The sequence below is a fragment of the Scardinius erythrophthalmus genome, assembly GCF_964197995.2.
Source record: "Scardinius erythrophthalmus genome assembly, chromosome: 25".
Classification (NCBI taxonomy): Eukaryota; Metazoa; Chordata; class Actinopteri; order Cypriniformes; family Leuciscidae; genus Scardinius; species Scardinius erythrophthalmus.
In genome coordinates, this window is record NC_138245.1 from 20,366,962 (window position 1) to 20,388,164 (window position 21,203).

The 21,203-nt window shown below is 44.5% G+C and overlaps 1 protein-coding gene across 1 annotated transcript in view; it reads left to right on the top strand.

Annotated features, from left to right (window-relative positions):
- cntn2 (contactin 2) overlaps positions 1-20,923 on the top strand; it is a 34,065-nt gene extending 13,142 nt beyond the window's left edge. Inside the window, 22 exon segments of the mRNA XM_081358469.1 lie at positions 1,030-1,171; positions 7,926-8,101; positions 8,221-8,316; positions 8,428-8,642; positions 8,646-8,699; positions 8,702-8,835; positions 8,975-9,156; positions 10,312-10,448; positions 10,748-10,877; positions 11,089-11,239; positions 11,396-11,523; positions 11,925-12,100; positions 12,596-12,716; positions 12,819-12,977; positions 13,988-14,137; positions 14,296-14,366; positions 14,499-14,733; positions 15,341-15,456; positions 15,961-16,147; positions 17,030-17,142; positions 18,445-18,613; positions 18,718-20,923. Coding sequence (XP_081214595.1) covers positions 1,030-1,171; positions 7,926-8,101; positions 8,221-8,316; positions 8,428-8,642; positions 8,646-8,699; positions 8,702-8,835; positions 8,975-9,156; positions 10,312-10,448; positions 10,748-10,877; positions 11,089-11,239; positions 11,396-11,523; positions 11,925-12,100; positions 12,596-12,716; positions 12,819-12,977; positions 13,988-14,137; positions 14,296-14,366; positions 14,499-14,733; positions 15,341-15,456; positions 15,961-16,147; positions 17,030-17,142; positions 18,445-18,613; positions 18,718-18,821 — 3,146 coding nt within the window. The 3' untranslated portion in view covers positions 18,822-20,923.
- The last annotated feature ends 280 nt before the right edge of the window (positions 20,924-21,203 follow it).

Sequence of the window (21,203 nt, forward strand, 5' to 3'; positions counted from 1 at the left end):
AATTTCACTGTTATCTCAGAGCAGAAAACCTCCCGGGGAGCCGGTTCCCCTTCTCAACTCATCTCTCCTACTCTGCCTCTCTCTTATTGCCCTAGATTCCTCTAGGTCTCACCAGAACTGCATACACACACTCATTTGAACACACACATGCATGCATACATATACACACATGTAGATCTCCAATGAATTTAAAATTTTTAAATTTAAATTTTAAATGACAAATTTATAAATCTAAGCGCACACACAGTCACTGAAAATTTTTTTAAATCTATTAAAAGTATTTTTGTCTTGTTTTAAGATTGATGTTTTAAAATCCTTAAGATAAGATTTGTTTCAGAGAAAGTTTTCTTAAAAATTTGGTTTATTCGAAAACACACAGTCCCAAATCCATAAGAAACACCCATTTATTTAAGAGTAAAAAAAAAGTCAAATTCCAAACCCAAATCTGCATACTGAGACAAATGTGGTCCCAAATAATCCAAACTCATTCTTTATCCAATTCATAATGCATCAGATGCGTTCATGGCAACCTGGAGACTTTACTGTATGTCTTCAAACTCCCCTGTTCCCCTTGTTCTGTCAAAATATCTGAGTGCATGCAATTATATCTGACAGCTTGAATCCCCTGCTGACTTTCCCCGGGTGGAGAACATTCCCTCTCTGAGTGCAAATACACTGGAGTTGTTAGGCACGCACAACCCCCCTGTATCTGTCTGTTTGGCACAGTACACTAGCTGACAAAGAAGGCAGAACAAAAGACCTGAGCATGACAAAACTACTTGATATACATTACTCTCAAGGATATTTTACTATACCCTTGACTTTTGTTTAGAGTGCTTTTAATAGTTAATCATCCGGGGATAGAACCAGAAGGTTGTTGGCTCAAACATCATTAGGCCATTAACACTACAATCTTGACTCAAATTTGATATATAAAGAACCTGTTTTGTTTGACTAAAAAGCATTTTTTTGTGACAATGTTTGTTGAAATGTTTCTCTCAGACTGTTTGTGTGCATGTTTTTTTGTAGGTGGGGATGTGTGTGTGTCGGGTCACGACAGTGGGCCGGTGTTTGAGGAGCAGCCATATAGTCTGATTTACCCTGAGGGGATGCCAGAAGGCAAGGTGACCCTGAGCTGCCAGGCTCGCGCCAGCCCTGCTGCTATTTACCGGTACTCAGATCAGATTTTTGTCACTTACACCTTATTGAACAAAACAAGGCCTTTACTTCATTAGTACGACCTATCCTTTTACACAGACACCGTAGAAAATATTTTTGGAAAATATAACATTGGAATTTTTTTATGAAAAATAAGCCTGATCTTGATATGTTCTCTTGAAAACATGTCTCAATATACAAGTTTGCTTCTCAAGTATTTAAAAACCTCCCTTTTTATTAGGAGGTTAAAATGAATAAATAAAAACTGATTAAAAAATGCTAAAATTCTGATTAAAAAAAAAAAACGTCTCGGTTACTGATGTAACCCTCGTTCCCTGAAGGAGGGAACGGGAGACGTAACGTCGACGTGACGACGTAATTGGGATCACTTCAGGGAGCCCTATCAACTTCGAGTGTCTACAGAACGAGCCAATGAACGTTGGCGTGCGTGAATCGCGTCACGCGCCGCGCCCCGCCCCGCCGCGCGGGTATAAACAGGAAGCGGGCGCACGCACACATTGTTTTTCGCTGAGGAGCCGAGATTTGTGACGGCCATGCAGCGATGGTCAGCAACGGTGGCGACGGGACGTTACGTCTCCCGTTCCCTCCTTCAGGGAACGAGGGTTACATCAGTAACCGAGACGTTCCCTTTCAGTCGCTCACGTTCGACGTAACGTCGACGTGACGACGTAATTGGGATCCCATGGAAAATGCCACGGTTGCTGCCACATCCAGCGCCCTACGCAAGACTCTCAGACCCCCAACTGCTGGGGCGGAAGATCTGCGTAGAGGGAGTTCAACTGCTGTTCCATTATACCCCACACAGCGGAACTTGGATAACACTGGGAAAGCGTACCTCTCCAGGGGAAAGAACGCTGCGGAGCCACATCCTGCCCGAAGGGAGGTAACATGTGGAGAATACACATATGGACTGGCCGAAGGGGCAGTGCGACATATGGAATGTCACTGGGGTGGCTCCACCCGAAGGGGGAGACACACCGGACAGTGACGGCAGAGCAGACTCTGCCAAGGGAAGACACGGGCTCACCGCAGGGAACTGGTCGTGGAAGAATACACATATGGGATCGCCGCAGGGATCACCACATATGGAACCCAGCCTAGCACAAGTTACACAAGCATACGAGCACTAGGCCTGGCGTCGGACGCTCCGCAACGTCCGACTGCCGAAGGGGTGCGGAGGAACTCACAGGGTTCGCCAATGGGGAACTCGACTGGAGTAAAAAGCGCACGTATCCGTTCCTAGGAAGGGAGTGGCGCAGCAAGCCGACACTAGAGCGGGAACTTCGGTGTTACCGGCTAGTAGAAGCGAGCACACAGGAAGAAACCGGCTCGACACGTAAGCTATAAAACCTAGCGAACGTGTTAGGTGTCGCCCAGCCCGCAGCTCTACAGATGTCTGTCAGCGAGGCGCCGTGAGCCAGCGCCCAGGAAGAAGCGACACTCCTAGTGGAGTGGGCTTTCAACCCAGGCGGGCAGGGCACGCCTTGGGCTTCGTAAGCCAAGGCGATGGCATCCACTATCCAGTGGGCCATCCTCTGCTTGGAGACAGCCTTCCCTTTCTGCTGGCCTCCGTAACAGACGAAGAGCTGATCTGAGGTCCTGAGGCTTTGCGTTCTGTCCACGTACAGAGCGCGAACGGGACAGAGAAAAGCCAGGGCTGGGTCTGCCTCCTCCGAAGGCAGCGCTTGCAGGTTCACTACCTGGTCCCGGAAGGGAGTGGTAGGAACCTTGGGCACGTATCCGGGCCGGGGTCTCAGGATGACGTGAGAGTTATCCGGGCCGAATTCTAGGCACGATTCGTCGACCGAAAATGCATGCAGGTCCCCTACCCTCTTGATAGAGGCCAATGCAACCAGGAGTACTGTCTTACAGGACAGAATTTTTAACTCAGCTGATTGCAGAGGCTCAAAGGGTGGTCTCTGAAGTGCCGAAAGGACCAGAGACAAGTCCCAAGAAGGTATAGAGAGTGGGCGAGGAGGATTCAGTCTCCTCGCTCCCCTCAGGAACCTGACGATCAGGTCATGCTTTCCCAAAGACTTACCATCAACAGCATCGTGATGTGCGGCAATAGCGGCAACATACACTTTAAGAGGGAGGGAGACAGCCTTCGCTCCAGCCCTTCTTGCAGGAAGGAAAGCACGGCTCTGATCGAGCAAGATCGGGGGTTCTCCTCGTGAGAGGAGCACCAGTCAACGAACAGGTTCCACTTCAACGCATAGAGGCGCCTCGTAGAGGGGGCTCTAGCGGAAGTGATGGTGTCAACTACCGCAGGGGGTAGGTCACCTAGAACCTCCGCGTCCCGTCCAGGGACCAGACATGGAGTTTCCAGAGGTCTGGACGCGGGTGCCATAAGGTGCCCCGTCTCTGAGAGAGCAGGTCTTCTCTCAGAGGAATGGGCCAGGGAGGGGCTGTCGCGAGGAGCACTAGTTCCGGGAACCAGGTCCGGTTGGGCCAATACGGCGCAACTAACAAGACCTGCTCCTCGTCCTCCCTGACTTTGCACAAGGTCTGTGCAAGAAGGCTCACTGGGGGAAACGCATACTTGCGAAGGCCCCGGGGCCAGCTGTGTGCCAGAGCATCCGTGCCGAGGGTCCCCTCGGTCAGAGAATAGAACAACTGGCAATGAGACGTGTCCGGGGCGGCAAACAGATCTACCTGAGCGGTCCCGAAGCGCCTGAAAATCAGCTGGACCACCTGGGGATGGAGTCGCCATTCTCCCGGTAGCACCTGCTGCCGTGAGAGCTCGTCGGCTGCACGGTTGAGCAGGCCCGGAATGTAAATGGCACGAAGCGACCTCAGATGCTTCTGACTCCAGAGGAGGAGATGGCGGGCGAGTTGTGACATGCGGCGGGAACGTAGACCACCTTGGCGGTTGATGTACGCAACGGTCGCAGTGCTGTCCGTACGGACCAGTACGTGCTTGCCTAGTAGCAGCGTTTTGAAACGGCTCAGTGCAAGACGTACTGCTAACAACTCGAGGCAGTTGATGTGCCAATGCAGTTGAGGCCCTGTCCACAGACCTGAAGCTGCATGCCCGTTGTACGTGGCCCCCCAGCCGGTGGTAGAGGCATCCGTGGAGACCACAGAGTGCCTGGACACTTGTTCCAGGGGAACACCTGCCCGCAGGAAGGAAGGGTCCGACCACAAGCTGAGAGTTTGGCGACAGTGCGGAGTCACTTGGACCCGGCACGAGCCGCTCTGCCACGCCCATCTCGGGACTCGATCGTGGAGCCAGTGTTGGAGCGGCCTCATATGAAGCAATCCGAGCGGCGTAACCGCGGCTGCAGATGCCATATGCCCCAGGAGCCTCTGAAACAGTTTCAGTGGTGCCGCTGTTCTGCGTCTGAGCGTGCTCACGCAGTTCAACACTGACTGGACACGGGCCTCGGTGAGGCGCGCTGTCATGTTGATCGAGTCCAACTCCATACCAAGAAAAGAGATCCTCTGCCCGGGGGTGAGTTTGCTCTTTTCCCAGTTGACCCGAAGCCCTAGGTGGCTGAGGTGACTGAGCACCATGTCCCTGTGTTCGCACAACTGCTCTCTCGACTGGGCCAGAATAAGCCAGTCGTCGAGGTAGTTGAGGATGCGAACACCACGCTCGCACATGGGAGCAATGGCCGCCTCCGCGACTTTCGTGAAGACGCGGGGCGACAGGGCCAGCCCGAAGGGTAAGACCTTGTACTGATATGCCCGTCCCTCGAACGCAAAGCGGAGAAACGGTCTGTGTCGAGGGAGAATCGAGACATGAAAGTACGCGTCCTTCAGGTCGATCGCTGCAAACCAATCTTGGGGACGGATGCATTTGAAAATGCGTTTCTGCGTAAGCATCTTGAACGGTAGCCTGTGAAGGGACCGGTTCAGGACGCGCAGGTCCAAGATTGGTCGTAACCCACCACCTTTCTTGGCTACAATGAAGTACGGGCTGTAGAAGCCGGTCTTCATATCGGCTGGAGGGACCGGCTCGATCGCGTCCTTCGCCAGTAGGACTGCGATCTCTGCCCTGAGCACAGGGGCATTGTCCGCCAGAACACGGGTGAACAGGATGCCCTTGAAAGCAGGGGGGCGCCGGGCGAACTGAATCGCATAGCCGAGTCTGATGGTACGGATGAGCCAGCGAGACGGGCTGGGAAGCGTTAACCAGGCTCCCAGAGACCGAGCAAGCGGGACTAACGGCACCACAGACGTACCCGGGGTGGGGCAGCGCGGCGGAATGCAGGGACCCGACTCGGACGGCACAGCGGCCCGAAGTGGGGTCTGAGTGTGTGGTGCAGCACATACCTGCTTCCGTCGAAGGGCAGAGTGAGTGTGAGGAGGCGAGAGCACGTCCGGAACACAGCCACTGCTGCTCACTGGCGATGAAAGAGGGGCTCGGGAGTGACAAGGCATGGCGGCGTCGTCGACTGCCAAGCGCGCCCTCTTGGGGCCCAGAGGTTTCAGAAATTGCTCTTTTTTTGAAAATGTGGGTACCACTGACCCGTGGGTCAGTGGCGGAACAAAAAGAAAAGGAAACAAAAGATTCTCCGCCCGGCCCTCCACCGGGGGAAGGAGTGGCGCCTTCGCCATCTCCTGAAGAGCAACTTGATCCACCTCCGGGCCGCCCGTCTCAGGGTCGTTTGCACCGTCGCTTGCCTCCTGGTTTGGCAGCGGCCTGGACGGGCGGGGTCGGCTTCCTACGGCTTGCTCCGCGCTGAGGCCTGGATGGTTGCTGCTGCTGCTGGGGCTTAGCGGGAGCGGAGGACGCCGCAGAAGGCCGACCTCGGCGACGAGTAGACGGAGGGTCTGCGGCCGGCGGACGGGTGGGAGCAGCAGCGGTCCGCCGGGGCAGGATGTGCCGGATGGCCTCCGTCTGCTTCTGTGCGGCCGAGAACTGTTGGGCAAAGCTCTCGACCGCGTCGCCGAACAACCCAACCTGGGAAAGAGGGGCATCCAGGAACCGATATTTATCGGTGTCCCTCATATCCGCCAGGTTGAGCCAAAGGTGGCGCTCCTGGACCACCAAGGTGGACATCGCCTGACCGACAGAACGTGCGGTTTCCTTCGTCGCCCGGAGGGCGAGGTCGGTTGCCACACGGAGCTCCCGGAGGAGCTCTGGGTCAGAACCACCCTCGTTCATGTCCATGAGCGCCTGGGCCTGGTGGACCTGCAAGAGCGCCATGGCATGGAGGGCGGAAGCAGCCTGTCCACAGGCCTTGTAAGCCTTCGCCGTTAGACCGGACGAAAACTTACAGGCCTTGGACGGGAGGCGTGGATTACCCCGCCAAGAGGAAGCGGACGCCGGACACAGCTGCATCGCGACGGCCCGCTCCACCGGGGGGATATCCACATACCCCTTAGCTGCCCCGCCGTCGAGGGTGGCGAGGGGTGAGGAGCCACTAGAACGGCTTCGGGCACTATACGGTGCCTTCCACGTCCTAGAAAGCTCCTCATGCACTTCCGGAAAGAAAGGTACCGGGGCGGCGCACTGAGAACCAGCACGGCCCGCCCCGAGAAACCAATCGTCCAACCGAGAAGGTTCGGGACGTGGTGGAGGATTCCACGCAAGCCCGACCTTCTCGGCGGCCCGGGAAAGCATAGCAGTCCATTCTGGATCCGGCTCGGACAACGCTACACACCCCGAGGGGGGCAACGCAGCTGAGTCGTCATTTCCAGAGGACAGCTCCCCCTCCGATGCTGCGATCGACATCTGGTCATCAGCCGGAGCCCCAAAGGAAACGGTTGGCCGTTCCGGAGAAGGACCAAGACGTTCACTAAGGAGCCCCAATGGCGACAGCGCTTGTGAGGCGTGAGGGGCCCGCGGAGGATGACTCGACGGGGAAGCCCTCACGGTAATCCTCAGATCACCCTGGTCATGCACCGAAGTAGGTCTATTCTGCGGGGCAGAATAGACACTAGATCGGGGCATAGGCGAGGGGACTGCACCTCCCTTGAGGTAAGCGAGTCTCGATCTAAGCGCTGCGATAGTCATATTCCCGCAATGGGAACATGAACTATCCACAAAAGCTGCCTCAGCGTGTTGAATGCCCAAACACGAGAGGCAACTGCTGTGGCCATCTGCTGGCGCCAGGGAACGACGGCATCCAGAAACGCACAAGCGGAATGACATCTTGAAAAAGACGCAGGGTCACGCTTGTGTTGCTCTTTTAGTAAAAATAAAAAAGGTTGAAAAAAAAAATATTCTCTGAGTGCTGAGGCACCCAGGGGTAGCCGCGGTGTGAATAAACACACAAGGAAACGCCCACCGAACCGACACACACACACACAAACACAGAACAATAGTGCTGTGAAAACAGCAGTTTGTGAGCTGCAATGCTCGCGGCCACCGCTGATCGCGCCGTCACACCAACACTGTAGGCAGAGAGTAGATCTCTTTGAAGTCTTCAAGGGCTGAATCTCTTTGTAGACAGAAGTCTCACGAAAGCTCGGCTCCGAAGTGAAAGACAATGTGTGCGTGCGCCCGCTTCCTGTTTATACCCGCGCGGCGGGGCGGGGCGCGTGACGCGATTCACGCACGCCAACGTTCATTGGCTCGTTCTGTAGACACTCGAAGTTGATAGGGCTCCCTGAAGTGATCCCAATTACGTCGTCACGTCGACGTTACGTCGAACGTGAGCGACTGAAAGGGAACATTATGTATGCTGTCCCCAAAATGTACTACTTGTTTGCCAAAATTAAATAAATCATTGATTATCCACTTTTTGACAGTCTTCTGGCTATTGAATTTAGATCTTGTATGTGATTTCTCGCAGGTGGCGTGTGAACGGCACTGAAATAGCATTTGTTGAGGATTCGCACTACACACAGGTCGCAGGAAACCTGGTGATCAATAATCCCCAGAATGGGCGAGATGGTGGGTCATACCAGTGTCTTGCCATCAACCGCTGTGGCACTATAGTTAGCCATATGGCTAACCTCAAATTTGGCTGTGAGTACAACTTGAGTAACCATTATTGTTGTCCAAGTGTGAAAATTAGACCTTTCTGAATAAAAGCAGCACTAGATGAAATTGCACACTACCGCTGCTGATAAATGTGTGTTTTTTAGATCTCCATGATTTCCCCCCTGAAAGCAGAAGCCCTCAGACTGTCCATGAGGGAATGGGAACCTTTCTTGCCTGCCAGCCACCAGCTCATTACCCAGGTACACACATACACTATCAGTTAGCAAAACCTTTCACTCTGTACTATTTATCCTGGTCAGTATTTATTTCATCAAACATGTTACATCTTGCATCCATTTGCTTCCACCAAGCTTTGTCCTACCGCTGGTTCATCAATGAGTTCCCCAACTTCATCCAGCCAGAGGCGGGCAGATGGTTTGTTTCTCAGGTGACTGGCAACTTATACCTTGCTAATGCTAGAGCCAATGACACAGGCAACTATTTCTGCTTCACCACAATCAATATGGACATCAGCACCAAGAGCATCTTCAGCAAAGCTGTCCAGCTCACTGTTTACCCTGATGGTTAGTTCAAACTAAGATCTGTATTTCCCTCTGAAACAAGAAACAAGCTGTTTCTCAACCTCTTATCTTGTTTTTTTTCCTTGGTTCTACAGCAAATCCAAGGAAAGCCGCCCCAAATATCCGAGTGCGTTTTCCTGCTGAGACATATGCATTATCAGGACAAACTGCACAGCTTGAATGCTTTGCCTATGGCAAGTAAGTCCCCTTTAGCTTTCCACTTCCCTTCGGAGATCACTGCTGCGTCGGTTCAACATAATCCATAACTCAGTCAGCTATAAAAATGTAACTTTTTTCTCTAACATCATCTTGTTTGCTCTTTACTTTCCTCCCTTAGTCCCATTCCTAAAATCCGCTGGAGGAAGGTGGATGGGATTTTACCCCCTAAGGTCGGAGCAAGTGCGGAAAGACCCATTCTAATTATTCCTGAACTGAATTTTGATGACGAGGGCATATATGAGTGTGAGGTTTACAACTCAGAGGGTCGTGAGACACATCAGGGACGCGTTACTGTGCAAGGTAGGCATGATGTCAAAACTAGACTTGTATAAATACCCTTTCCTCTCGTTAACTTTTAGTAGATGTTTGATGTGACATAAAACGTTGTGTATAACAGTGTTGTTATTGTTAATTAAAACAATTAAAAATTATTTTCATTGAAATAAAATAAAATATAATTATTAGATGAAAAACTTAAAGTGTCCCAATTATGCAATTTTAAATGTTCCTAATTTTCTTTGGTGGTCTCCTGCAATAGGTTTACAGAAAACAGTGTATTTTTGACGTCAACAACACAAACCCAACTCCACCAGGCTTCAGTTACAACAACAGTGTTTGAGGGTCAAAGTAGACGTTGTTTACGGGCAGCCAATGAAAACCATAGACCATGCTAATTTTGTTTCAAACCTACGTAGGCCCGTGCAGGAAGTGAGACTGGAATTGAATCTTTGAAACTTTGCAGACATTTTACATTCACAGACAGCTATATTACAAACTAATATCCGAAAAATCATAATAGAGGCACTTTAAACTGAAAAAAATATGAATGAAAATTAGAAATTTTGTCTTGGCAATTAACTGAAACAAATGGTTTCCATTTCGTCTTTGGGACTAAGTGGGACTAATTGACACTACCCGTTTCCCCCAAAACCAAGCTGAAATGGGGACTCTGACCACAGCACACATTTCCACTGTGTTTTGAACCATCTGAAATGAGCTTTGTCCCAGAGCATTTAGCAGCAACTCTAGAACAGATGTATAGCTTTCTTCTTGCATAACAGATTCAAGTTGCAATTCTTGATGCAGCGGTAGACTGTGTTAAGTGACAACAGTTTTTCAAAGTACTCCAGAGCCCATGTGGCTATATTTAACACAGTAGCATCTAGCATGGCAGTTTCTCATGCAAAAACAGTTTAACTTGGACATTCCATAATCTTTTCACTTTTATTTTGCCTCTGATGGTTAGATAACCAATGATGGTTGGTTATTTTGCCAACCATCAAAATGTGTTTATATTTACAAAATACAATTAAGGTGGTCAGTGAAAACTTTCTAAAAAATGGGGTTGTACTTAAATGAAATGAAGTAAAAGCTAACCCAAAATATTAAGAAATGATATAATAAGTGGATTGATGTGTGTTAATCTGCTGGTTTGTGTGTGTTCTCGCTCTCCAGCCCAGCCTGAGTGGCTTCAGGTCATGAGTGACTCTGAGGTGGAAATCAGTTCAGAACTGCAGTGGAGCTGTGCCGCTGCGGGCAAACCAAGACCCACCATTCGCTGGTTCCGTAACGGACAGCCCCTCATCACACAGGTCAGCCATACACACACACACACACACACACTTTAGCCGGATCGTCATCTAACAGTGTGCGTGTTATCAGAATTGAACAGAACCTCTTGCTGTCAAGACTCAGACTGATATATGTTAACTAATTTTTTAGAAAACTCTTCATGTCTTGAAGGCAGTGAGATGTGACAGTGAATAACCTGCTCATTATCTTTCTTTAGCCGTAGGTAAATTGACAAGAGGTATGTTGTGTGGCCCTCTGCTGGCATTAATATGCATGTGCATCATGTCTCTTACACAATCGTACTCGTACCTGTGTGCAGGACCGTGTGGAAGTGAATAATGGGCGACTGAGGATCAGTAACCTCGCCCTGGAGGATTCCGGGATGTATCAGTGTGTGGGCGAAAACAAACATGGCACCATTTACTCAAACGCTGAGCTCAGAGTTCAAGGTGAGCACAACTGAATCGCAACATGAAAACAAATCAGAATATTATTCCATAAACATTAACATGTTTCTCTTGTTATCTACCTTAATGCACTTCAGATCCCCTTCTGCCCACCCAGTCATGCCTGAACCCCAGTTATAATATGATCTGTGTTTAAATCCTCTCAATGGTTACCCATTCTCCCTTCCTGCCCCGTCCTGTCACCCTATTTCAGTCCAGGCTCCGGACTTCAGGTTAAATCCAGTGCGTAAGCTGGTTCCTGCTGCCCGTGGTGGACTGGTTAAATTGGAGTGTAAACCTCGGGCGGCTCCCAAACCCACTCTCTTCTGGAGCCGTGGCACAGAGCTACTGACCAATAGTACTAGGTAATCCAGTAATAATTAAGTGTTTCAAAGACCTCCTAAATGTTTCGAACTCAATATATTTTGGTTTTGACACAGAAAAAAATTGCTTTGTGAGTTTGTTTGAAGATGCTTTGAGTACAGTGATGTCAGAAAGACCATATGATGATCTCTGTCCAGGATAACAGTCACTCCAGACGGGCTTCTGTGGATATTCAACATCAGTCGTGCCGATGAGGGGAAGTACACCTGCTTTGCAGAAAACTACCTTGGCAAAGCCAACAGCACAGGACACCTGTCTGTCAGAGGTAACAATACCTTATTTCTTTGGTTTACCTATTTTAAAGGTCTCAGGTCGTCTGTTTTGCACAGATTACTCTTGGAAATTTGTAATATCACATAAAACCCATAAACAGTGTTTTGTTATTTCGGAAAGGTCATTTACGGTTAAGAAAAATCTGTATTTTCTTGACACACACCTAGACTTGTTAGCCTAGCTCCAAGTAAACACTTTTATTATCTGTCTGTCTGCATATTCATTGTGCACATATCTTCTGTTATGTCTCGATATCAAGCCTGAGTGCATTTTCGGCAACTGATCTGCATGTAAACCTCTAAAATGCTAATTTTCAGTACTCATCAGCATTTTATTGTGGACTCAAATGCTTTCAGTGTATAAAAATGTTTTTCATCTTGTTCTGTCAAACAGATGCCACAAAAATCACTCTAGCACCCTCTAATGCTGACATCAATCAGGGTGAAAATGTCTCTCTGCAATGCCATGCGTCACATGACCCTACTATGGACCTCACCTTCACCTGGTCCCTCAATGGAGTTCTGTTGGACCTAGAGGAATCAAATGGACACTATCGGCGCATGGAGGGGGTGAGCATTGGCTTGAAGATGATAATATAACAACAAATCCCATAAACTTATCCCAAGCTATATCTAGGGAGGATCATAGATACTTAACACTTTGCTGTGCCATAGAAATAGCACAGCAACATGCTAAAAACAACTTAGAGCACTTTAGTAACCACATAGCTGTTACACTCTAGCATGCAAGCAAATACCACTTCTTCATAAAATGTAAAAATCTATTTATGTTCTTAATATTTAAAATGAGAAAGAATAGTAAAACCATCTGAATTTGTATTCCAATAGCAGCAGGCTCCTCTCACACTCTGAGATTAGCTTTAATAGGATTCACTTCAAAGTAAATCCCTTTTAGACATGATACATTTTAAAATCCAAATCTGAAGCCTCGACGAATTAGGCATTTAATAAAAAAAATATATAATAAATGGTTTTATGAAGTGAAAGTGGGCTAATACTGCTTTTTTAATAAAGTTGACTTTTCTTTTCACTGTCTCTATACAGAAAGAGACGATCGGTGACCTGGTGATTGTGAACGGACAGCTCAGTCATGCCGGCACATACACCTGCACGGCCCAGACGGTGGTGGACAGCGCGGTGTCCTCGGCCAAGCTAGTCGTAAGAGGTGAGGGCTTCCAGCTGTTTTTACTGTGTGTGTATGAACATGAATGTATGACAAAACATGTTGTAGATTCTCTGGCAAAGCTGAATGTTTCTCTCTTTATAGGCCCACCAGGACCTCCCGGAGGTTTAGTGGTGACTAGTGTCAACGACACATCGGTTGAGTTGAGATGGAGCCGTGGATATGACAACCACAGTCCCATTGGCAAGTATATCATCCTGGGCCGCTCCTCACAGACTCACGACTGGAAGAGGATGAGGACAGGTGAGGTTACGAGTCATTTAGGTGTCGAATGAACATTTTTTCAAGGATGCTTTTAATCAAACATATGTTGTGATTTATGAATAAATTTGTTTATTAGAGCAGGATTTCTCAAACTTTTTAGATTGTTTGTTTGTTTTGTTTATAACCCCAAACTGTTCACAGTCCCTCACTTGCATAAAGCATTGCAATCGGTCTTCCCACTCTGTCAATCAACTTTGCAATCTTGCATTCTCAGCATGAACTTTTTAGATATTGTAATATTTTGGAATATTAATCATATATTATAATATTTATTTTTTAATTTATGATATAGTTCAAATATTTCATTAAACCATAATATTACAATATCTAATAAAAAATATGTTGATTTTGTTTTTGGCAGGGCTAATTTCACCATTCAATTAGATTTCGATTCACAAGTTATTCACATCAATTCCGATTTTGATTCAGTATTGATTAATTGGGGATGTGTCGATATAGTACATGGCAAATTTTCTTATGAACAAAAAAAGAAAGAAAATATTTTAGCTAATGCTGTAAACTGTACAGGAAACCCAAGTTGGCACATTACAATGATATTAAAGCTACTTACATTTAAATTACACATAAGCAAGTTTTTGTAACACTTTATTTCACAGTGTCCTTGTTACATATCTTACATGTACTTACCATAATAACAGTAAATTGTGCATAATTAAATGCAACTAACCCTCAACCAAATCCTGAACCTACCCTATCACTATAGTAAGTACATGTAGTTAATAAATATTACTCAGTACTTAAATGTATAATTACACTGTAACAATGACATCTTAAAATAAAGTGTAACCCAAGTTTTTATAATAATAACATTATATTCATTACAACTTATTAACATTATATTAATAACAACCCCCGGGGCTATTTGACAAAAGCCATCCAGAATGCCAGTTTGAGAAATGTATTTGTATTATAGCATGATGTAATCCTGATGATGTTTGCCTGTCATTGTGTGCTAATGGTTCCTCCAGACCCTGCAAACATAGAAGGAAATGCTGAATCTGCACATGTGATAGATCTTCGACCCTGGATGGATTATGAGTTCCAGGTCATTGCTAGCAACATCCTGGGAAGTGGAGAACCAAGCATGCCCTCCCAGCCTGTCCGAACCAAGCAAGCAGGTCAGAACCATTACAAATTTGTTGGTGTTACACAACTATTTAACTGAATTAGAACCAAAATGACATAAAATATTAGTGAGGTTTCACATATAAATATGGTTGGTATACTGTAGGGTATTTTTTCCTCTGTATATGTGGGTTATTATTTTGTCTTGCAGCACCAACTGTGGCACCCAGTGGACTTGGTGGAGGTGGAGGAAACCGTAATGAACTTATCATTACATGGACTGTAAGTGCCACGGACCTCTGTTGCTCTAATTGCATATAATATTTGATTTATACCTTCAATCAATGTGTCTTTATTACTCAACCCTCACCTTCTATTACATAAGAAAATGATTTCCTCTGGTATGAATTACAGCCCATGGTCAGGGAGTATCAGAATGGAGATGGCTTTGGTTATATCCTGGCGTTCAGAAAGCAAGGCATGCCAACATGGACGGTGGTGAGGGTTCCACACGTGGAGTCATCACGATATGTTTACAGCAATGAGAGTCTGTCAGCCTACTGCCCTTTTGAGGTCAGAATCAAGGCATACAACAAGAAAGGAGAAGGTCCCTTCAGCCAGATTGCCGTAGTACACACTGCAGAAGAGGGTGAGAGAAATACTATAAAGGATTATGTTTTGTGCAATATTCATTATATTCTGATTGCTTAGACATTGCTTAATCACTAGAGGGCAGACAATGGAGAAACGTCTCATAGAAACGTCTAAAAAGGTCATACAATGATACAAATTTCCTCTGTCATCTGAGATCATTTATTACACTATGTGAGTTTATTGTGCTATGAATGCATATTGTAACTTTCAGATCTCAAAATTTCCTCACAAAAACATTGAAACAGTGTTGCAAGAATTTCACTCACATTTACACATGCCAGTTTTGTGTTCAGATACTGAGGTGATGAAAGTTAGCAACCCAAGAATTGATAATAACAGTAAAAAATTGAAAATACACCAAACTGCTCTGCATATTCTTTCGATATTTTAAGATTATCAGATTATTTTATGCACGTGTCACAGTGTAATGAATTACTGTTAATGAATTAACAGATAGTGCAAATTATATTGTAACCAACATCAAAACGTGCAACTCGTGTGTTATTTGACCTACAAAAAATTTACCAGTCTAAAAAGATTAAATGATGAACAAATGTATGATATTATCACTTTACTGTTTTATGTTTTCTGATCTTCCTTAGAACCTACTGTGTCCCCACGAAGGATTAATGCCACTGCTCTGACAGCTTTTGAGATTCAAGTGTCTTGGGACCCCATTCAACATCTGAACATTAATGGAGTTCTTCGGGGTTATGAGGTCAGTACAGACCCATTCTTTTAATATCTGTAACATCTCTTTTTGTATTTTTATGTGGATAGGTAAACATATATAGCATGACGGAGTTGATGAATGTTTTGGTGACCATTGTGTGTCATTGTTGGCCACCTGGCACGTCAGGATATGTGAGCTTTGCCCGTTGAACGAGCAGCTATTCGAGGTGCTGCTATCTCATTAGTTCCTTTTTATGAACACCACGTCTCGATCAGATCAAGGAACATTAAGAACATTGTTTAGATAAGACACCTCCTTTTAGATAAACCCGTGCTTTGAAATTCACTGGTATCAAAGGGTATTTTTGCAGCTTATATTTAATTGAATCGTCTAATGCATAACATTGATCTTCATAATTTTGCATCTTTCAGGAGCAAAATATTAATCCATTATTTGTTATTTTTGAGGACAGAGTTTGCATTCTGGGTTTTTTTTCAGTATAAATAAGCTTTTCGCACGATTAAGATTGCCAACTTGCTCTGGTTACAGATTCGTTACTGGCGACAACATGAACGTGAGGCAGCTGCGGACCGGGTGAGAACTGCAGGGCTGGAGAACATGGCACGAGTCACGGGTTTGAGGCCTAACACTCTTTATCACGTCACCGTATTGGCCTACAACAGTGCAGGCACTGGCCCACCCTCCCCAAGAACCACTGTCATCACCAAGAAACCTCGTAAGACCTCATTTTCAGGCTCGGGGAGCATTGGTAGCCTAGCTAAAATGTGATTTACATGAGTAGAACATGTTTCTGGAGACTTCTGGAACATTTTTCCTAACAATCTCCACCCAAACGCTCCCTAGCTGGCAAATGACCAAACTCCAGCTTCGAAATGTGATTGAAAGACTCTCAGTTGGTGTTTTAACACTGATAGTATGTTGAAACAACATTAAAAGAATGTTTAATACTAAATGTTGTAAATAGGTTAACAAAATACTTAGAAAGTCAACCCTGAAATTAAAGATCTGAACAAAAAATAAGACATTGAAACAACGTTGTGATATCAACATTGATTGGATTTGCTAAATTTTAAATTCTACAGCAATTCAACCTTGACCCATGACTTTAAATCGCTCATGAATAAAATGCCTACTGGGTACCCTTTAAATCAGAATAAAATGTTGTTTCAGGAACAACAAAGGTTGATTCATGTCCAACTTGCATAAGCTAGTAGCTTAATGGTGGAAAAGTTGAGAGAAGTAAAAGTTCTTGTTGCATCACATCACGTTTTCAAATGTAAAAAAAGAAAAAAAAGTCCAAATTGTGAGTTTATTTCTCACAATTGCGAGTTTATATCTCACAATTCTGACTTTATAACACGCAATTGTGACTATATATCACGACTATCTGTTTTATTCTGTGGCGGAAACAAGCTTCCATACAATACTGTCTTAATTTTTATCCTGGAGAAAAACTGATAACTAGACTGTAACTTCCGTAACAGTTCAAATGCCACCACCGGTCCTACATTTGCAATTCTTGCCAATGTCTTTGTCACTGAGAATGGTGTGAAAGCCAGTGGACTTACTGTACTGTTGCTTGTATCTTCATTTCTAGCCCCCAACCGCCCTCCAGGTAAAGTCGCATGGAAGGTTGCTGGTTCTTGGGTTACTGTGAGGTGGGATCATGTTAAATCCATGGACAATGAGTCTGCTGTTCTGGGTTACAAAGTAAGTGACACACGGTGCCACCGGCACTACAGCTATCTGTTTGTTGCGTACATGTTTGTATCGGGTCATCTGTCTGCCTCTGTATGTCTTCAGAATATTTGATCAGATTCAGTCATTTCAATCAAAGGTGGGATATTGTATCATTTCATACCTCTGAGGTAAGGCCTAATGTATTGTGAGAAGAGAACACATGTCGTATTTATGGAAAACCAGACCACCAACCCTCTGTGCCCTTTAACGGTGAATAAACATTTAAACCATCTCATATCTGATCTGCTATAGGATTGAGGTCATCTTTTGTCAAGATGGCTATCAAGAGAACATATACAGATTCCCAGAAACTGATCAAATATATACCTTACCAAATATAAGTCACTTTGGATACAAGCGTCTGCCAAGTACATACACTTTGGAAATTTCAACTTAAAATTAACCAAAACATACAATACATTTGCATATTCACTGTTTGGGAAACTCTACATTAGGATATACTTCATTAATATAACTTCTATCAGAAAATCACCTGTAAATATAACTTTTCTCTTTATTTGCAGATGAATTTCTTGTTATGACTTGATATCTGAAACTCATTGTCTCGTGTTAAACTATAAAAGACAGTAATGAGAGCCAATTCAATATGTAAAACAAAAATGGGAAATGCTTACAATATGTTTCATAGCTTTTTACAATTGTGAAATATATAAAGATCTTTATATAACTTTGGACATATACAGTAAGTCTATCCAACTTTATCCGCATACATTCACTATACTTGAGTAAGGCGATATATACTATTTAGCAAATCGTCCCAAAATGTAAACTGTATTTTTGTTATAAACAATAACATCATGATTTTCTGTTAAGCTGCTTTAAAACAATGTTTATAGTGTAAAGTGTAAATGTGTAAAGGGCTATACAAATAAATTTGACTTGACTTGAAATACTACATGGCTATCCAGCCCGTTCTCATCCCAAGGCGTCATATACTGACGCTTTTGACATTTTGTCTACATCCAACGCACATGGCACCCTTTAGCGTCAATATGAGACGCAGATAGAAATGGGCTAGAAGGCGCCTCCTAGCGGTCTAACCCTAACCCTACCCCAGACCTAAACCTACCCATAACCGAACAAAGCTCTGTGCGTGTCATATTGACGCAAAAGGGTGCCATGTGCTTTGGATGTAGACGAAATGTCAAAAGCGTCAGTATATGACGCCCTAGGATGAGAATGCGTTTAAGAATTTCATTCTCAAAAAACTGTGGTTTTTGAGTACAGATTGATACTAAATTATTTATGCAGGTCCTTTACAAGCATGAAGGGCAGTCTGTCTTGAAGATACTGGAGAAAAGCAAGACCTCCATCAATCTGCCGTTACCCAAGGACAATGATTATGTGGTTTTGGAGATCCGCTCTTGGGGAGATGGAGGAGATGGAGCAGCCTATGAGACCATAGTGTCTCGAGACTCAGGTATGTGATATGAAGAGTAGTTAGGAGTACTGGTTTTAGTAAAAGAACTCAAGAACTAGTGTTTAAGTAATACGTTTCTGAAAGTCAGTGTGTTTGATCCACAGGCACTGGAATGATGGTCCAGGACAGCGCTGGCACTTCAGGATCCCTCTGCACATCTGTTCTCGTGGTCACTGCACTCGTTCTCATTTGCTCGTCAGGACTGTGATGTTAGCCAATGATAAGGCAATTCTTATTAATACCACAGAGAATGGAGCAGGTTTTCCTCACGTCAGAATGGTTGCGGTTTTGGAAATGTGAGAGGTGGAAGATTCTTTTGTATAAAAAGGCTTTTTTACAAGGATGACTGGTCATATTGGAATACAAAGAGAGTTGTTGTGGGAGACTTTTTGATTGTGTTATCATTTTAGACGCTTGCCTTATGGAAACTCAAACTTGACTGGTGGTCATGTCAACATTTGGTTGTAGTTTCTAAAATTCAACAACAGCTCTGACTTGTTGATTTCCTTGTAGATGTAAATACACATAGATGTATTGGTGACATTCCATACTGGATAGAACAAAACCTTTTTTAATACTTTGTTGCTACTTCATGGCAGCATGTGGACTGCAAAATGATCCTAATGAGTGTTTACCTTTTTTATTTGTTCTTTTAATTTTTTTCTGACTATGTAATCGGAAGCAAGAGCGGATCACGATTTTTATTAAGTCTTTTGTATCTGTGTTGAATGATTGTAGCTTTCTGCCTTTCCCTCAGTGTTCTAGATGAAAGGTTTCATGAACGCAGCGGTACAACAGAAGCTGATTTCTGTGTGGTTGTTAAAGTGGGCTTGTTTTGCCATTGTTATCGCTCTGTTATCTCACTCGGTATTATTATTGCCTTTATGCTTTGTCTTTTTTCTCAAGGCTTACATAAACATGACGTCCATGGGCTGTTACTTTCTTTCTTGACACGGTACAAGAGCGATACGCTGGACATTGTTCAATACTGAAGATAACATTCATGGACAAACAAGTTAATTATTATCCTATAATATCATCATTTATTATAAGGAGGTTTTCTTCTTGGAGGCTGCCACTAATGGTGGAATCCTGATCATACTTTAAGTGACAAGGTTCCATTTGGCTTAAAGAATTAGAAAACATGTGGCTAACATTAGATTCTGTGGGTACTAGTGTCTCTGGTCATAGTGGGTCTCGGGTCTTTTTAAAGTGTTTGGAGGCCCCTGACAGTCTGACGTCCCAGGACACTTACCTGGTCTGTAATCCAGCTCTGCCTGCGAGATACACATGAAGCCGCCATATAGTTTTTTTTTAAGACTAATCTAAAAATTCTTTCAATACTGTGGCATGAACTAATAAAGTACAAACTGAAATGCACTTTCAGTGTCGCAGGTCAAATCTAACAGTATTAAAATCATTCCGTGTAATTCTACAGTTCTTTAAAGTTGTTGAATCTAATTTCAGTCTGACACAGAAATCGGATTTTATGTTTTAATTTTGTGTACATTGCTTTTTATTAGTGCCTGTTCAACAAGGTGATATTTCTTGTAATTATATATTTTCTATTTAATGTATTTATTTCATTTTCTATTTAACACACATCAAGTTGTTATTGTAAATATTGCCGGAGGATACTGAGGATTGCTTGAAAGTTTGAGCTCCTTAATTCGTTTTTTTACAGCTTCTCTAGCACCTTCTTTAAGGGATTTTAACTGTATATTAATTCATGGCTCACTCACTGGAATTTAAAACACTTTTAGCCAAAAGCTGTGACACATAGCAGCCTCATCAGTAGCTCTTTAGTGGTTCTAGTCCCAAACCCTCGTAGCAGTCGGGTAAATGTTACACTTTCTGAATGTAGAATCACTCAAAAGTCATATTAGGACTATGAATCCAAAAGTGTGCTCTTGTCCTTGCATCTGTTTTGTACTTCTCTTTCAAGCGGTTTTTAACTGCATTATGAGTGCACTTTGTACAATTCCACGACTTTCTTTTCTCTCATCATTTCCTTCATTTCTGAAATAATTGCTGTTTCACATTGTGTAGTTTGCCCTCTTGTGTTGAATCAGGGCTTTGTCGCTCACAACTCAACAAACAATTTCCGAAATGGCTGTATGTGCGCTTACATGAGTCGAATGACACGCTAGTAGTTTCGCTCTGAAGGTCGCTCAGGTTGTGATGTCATGTTGTCTCTTCGAACTACCATGTACCCCAGTTGTTGTAAAGGTTGAGCCTGTCCACTGTGGACTGAATGTGAATAATGCAGCACTTGTAAATATTCTTCAATAAAAAAAACATTTTGACTGTATTTGTTAAAGAAACTTTGTTCGGTTTTTAGTGATTGGCACATACACGGTTGATTAAGATATACCATGTTTATGAAACAGGGTCATATTAATCATACATAAAGCACAATGCCATGAAATATGAATAAAAACTTGTATCACCATGCACAGATTCCTAGATGAGCCTGCTTTTTTTCTAATATTAGTGTTCTGCCTATTCAGTCTTAATATAAGAAACAAAATTGGTCACATCTATACATTCACATGTTTATGTAATGTGACTGTAATTGAGTGATTACATT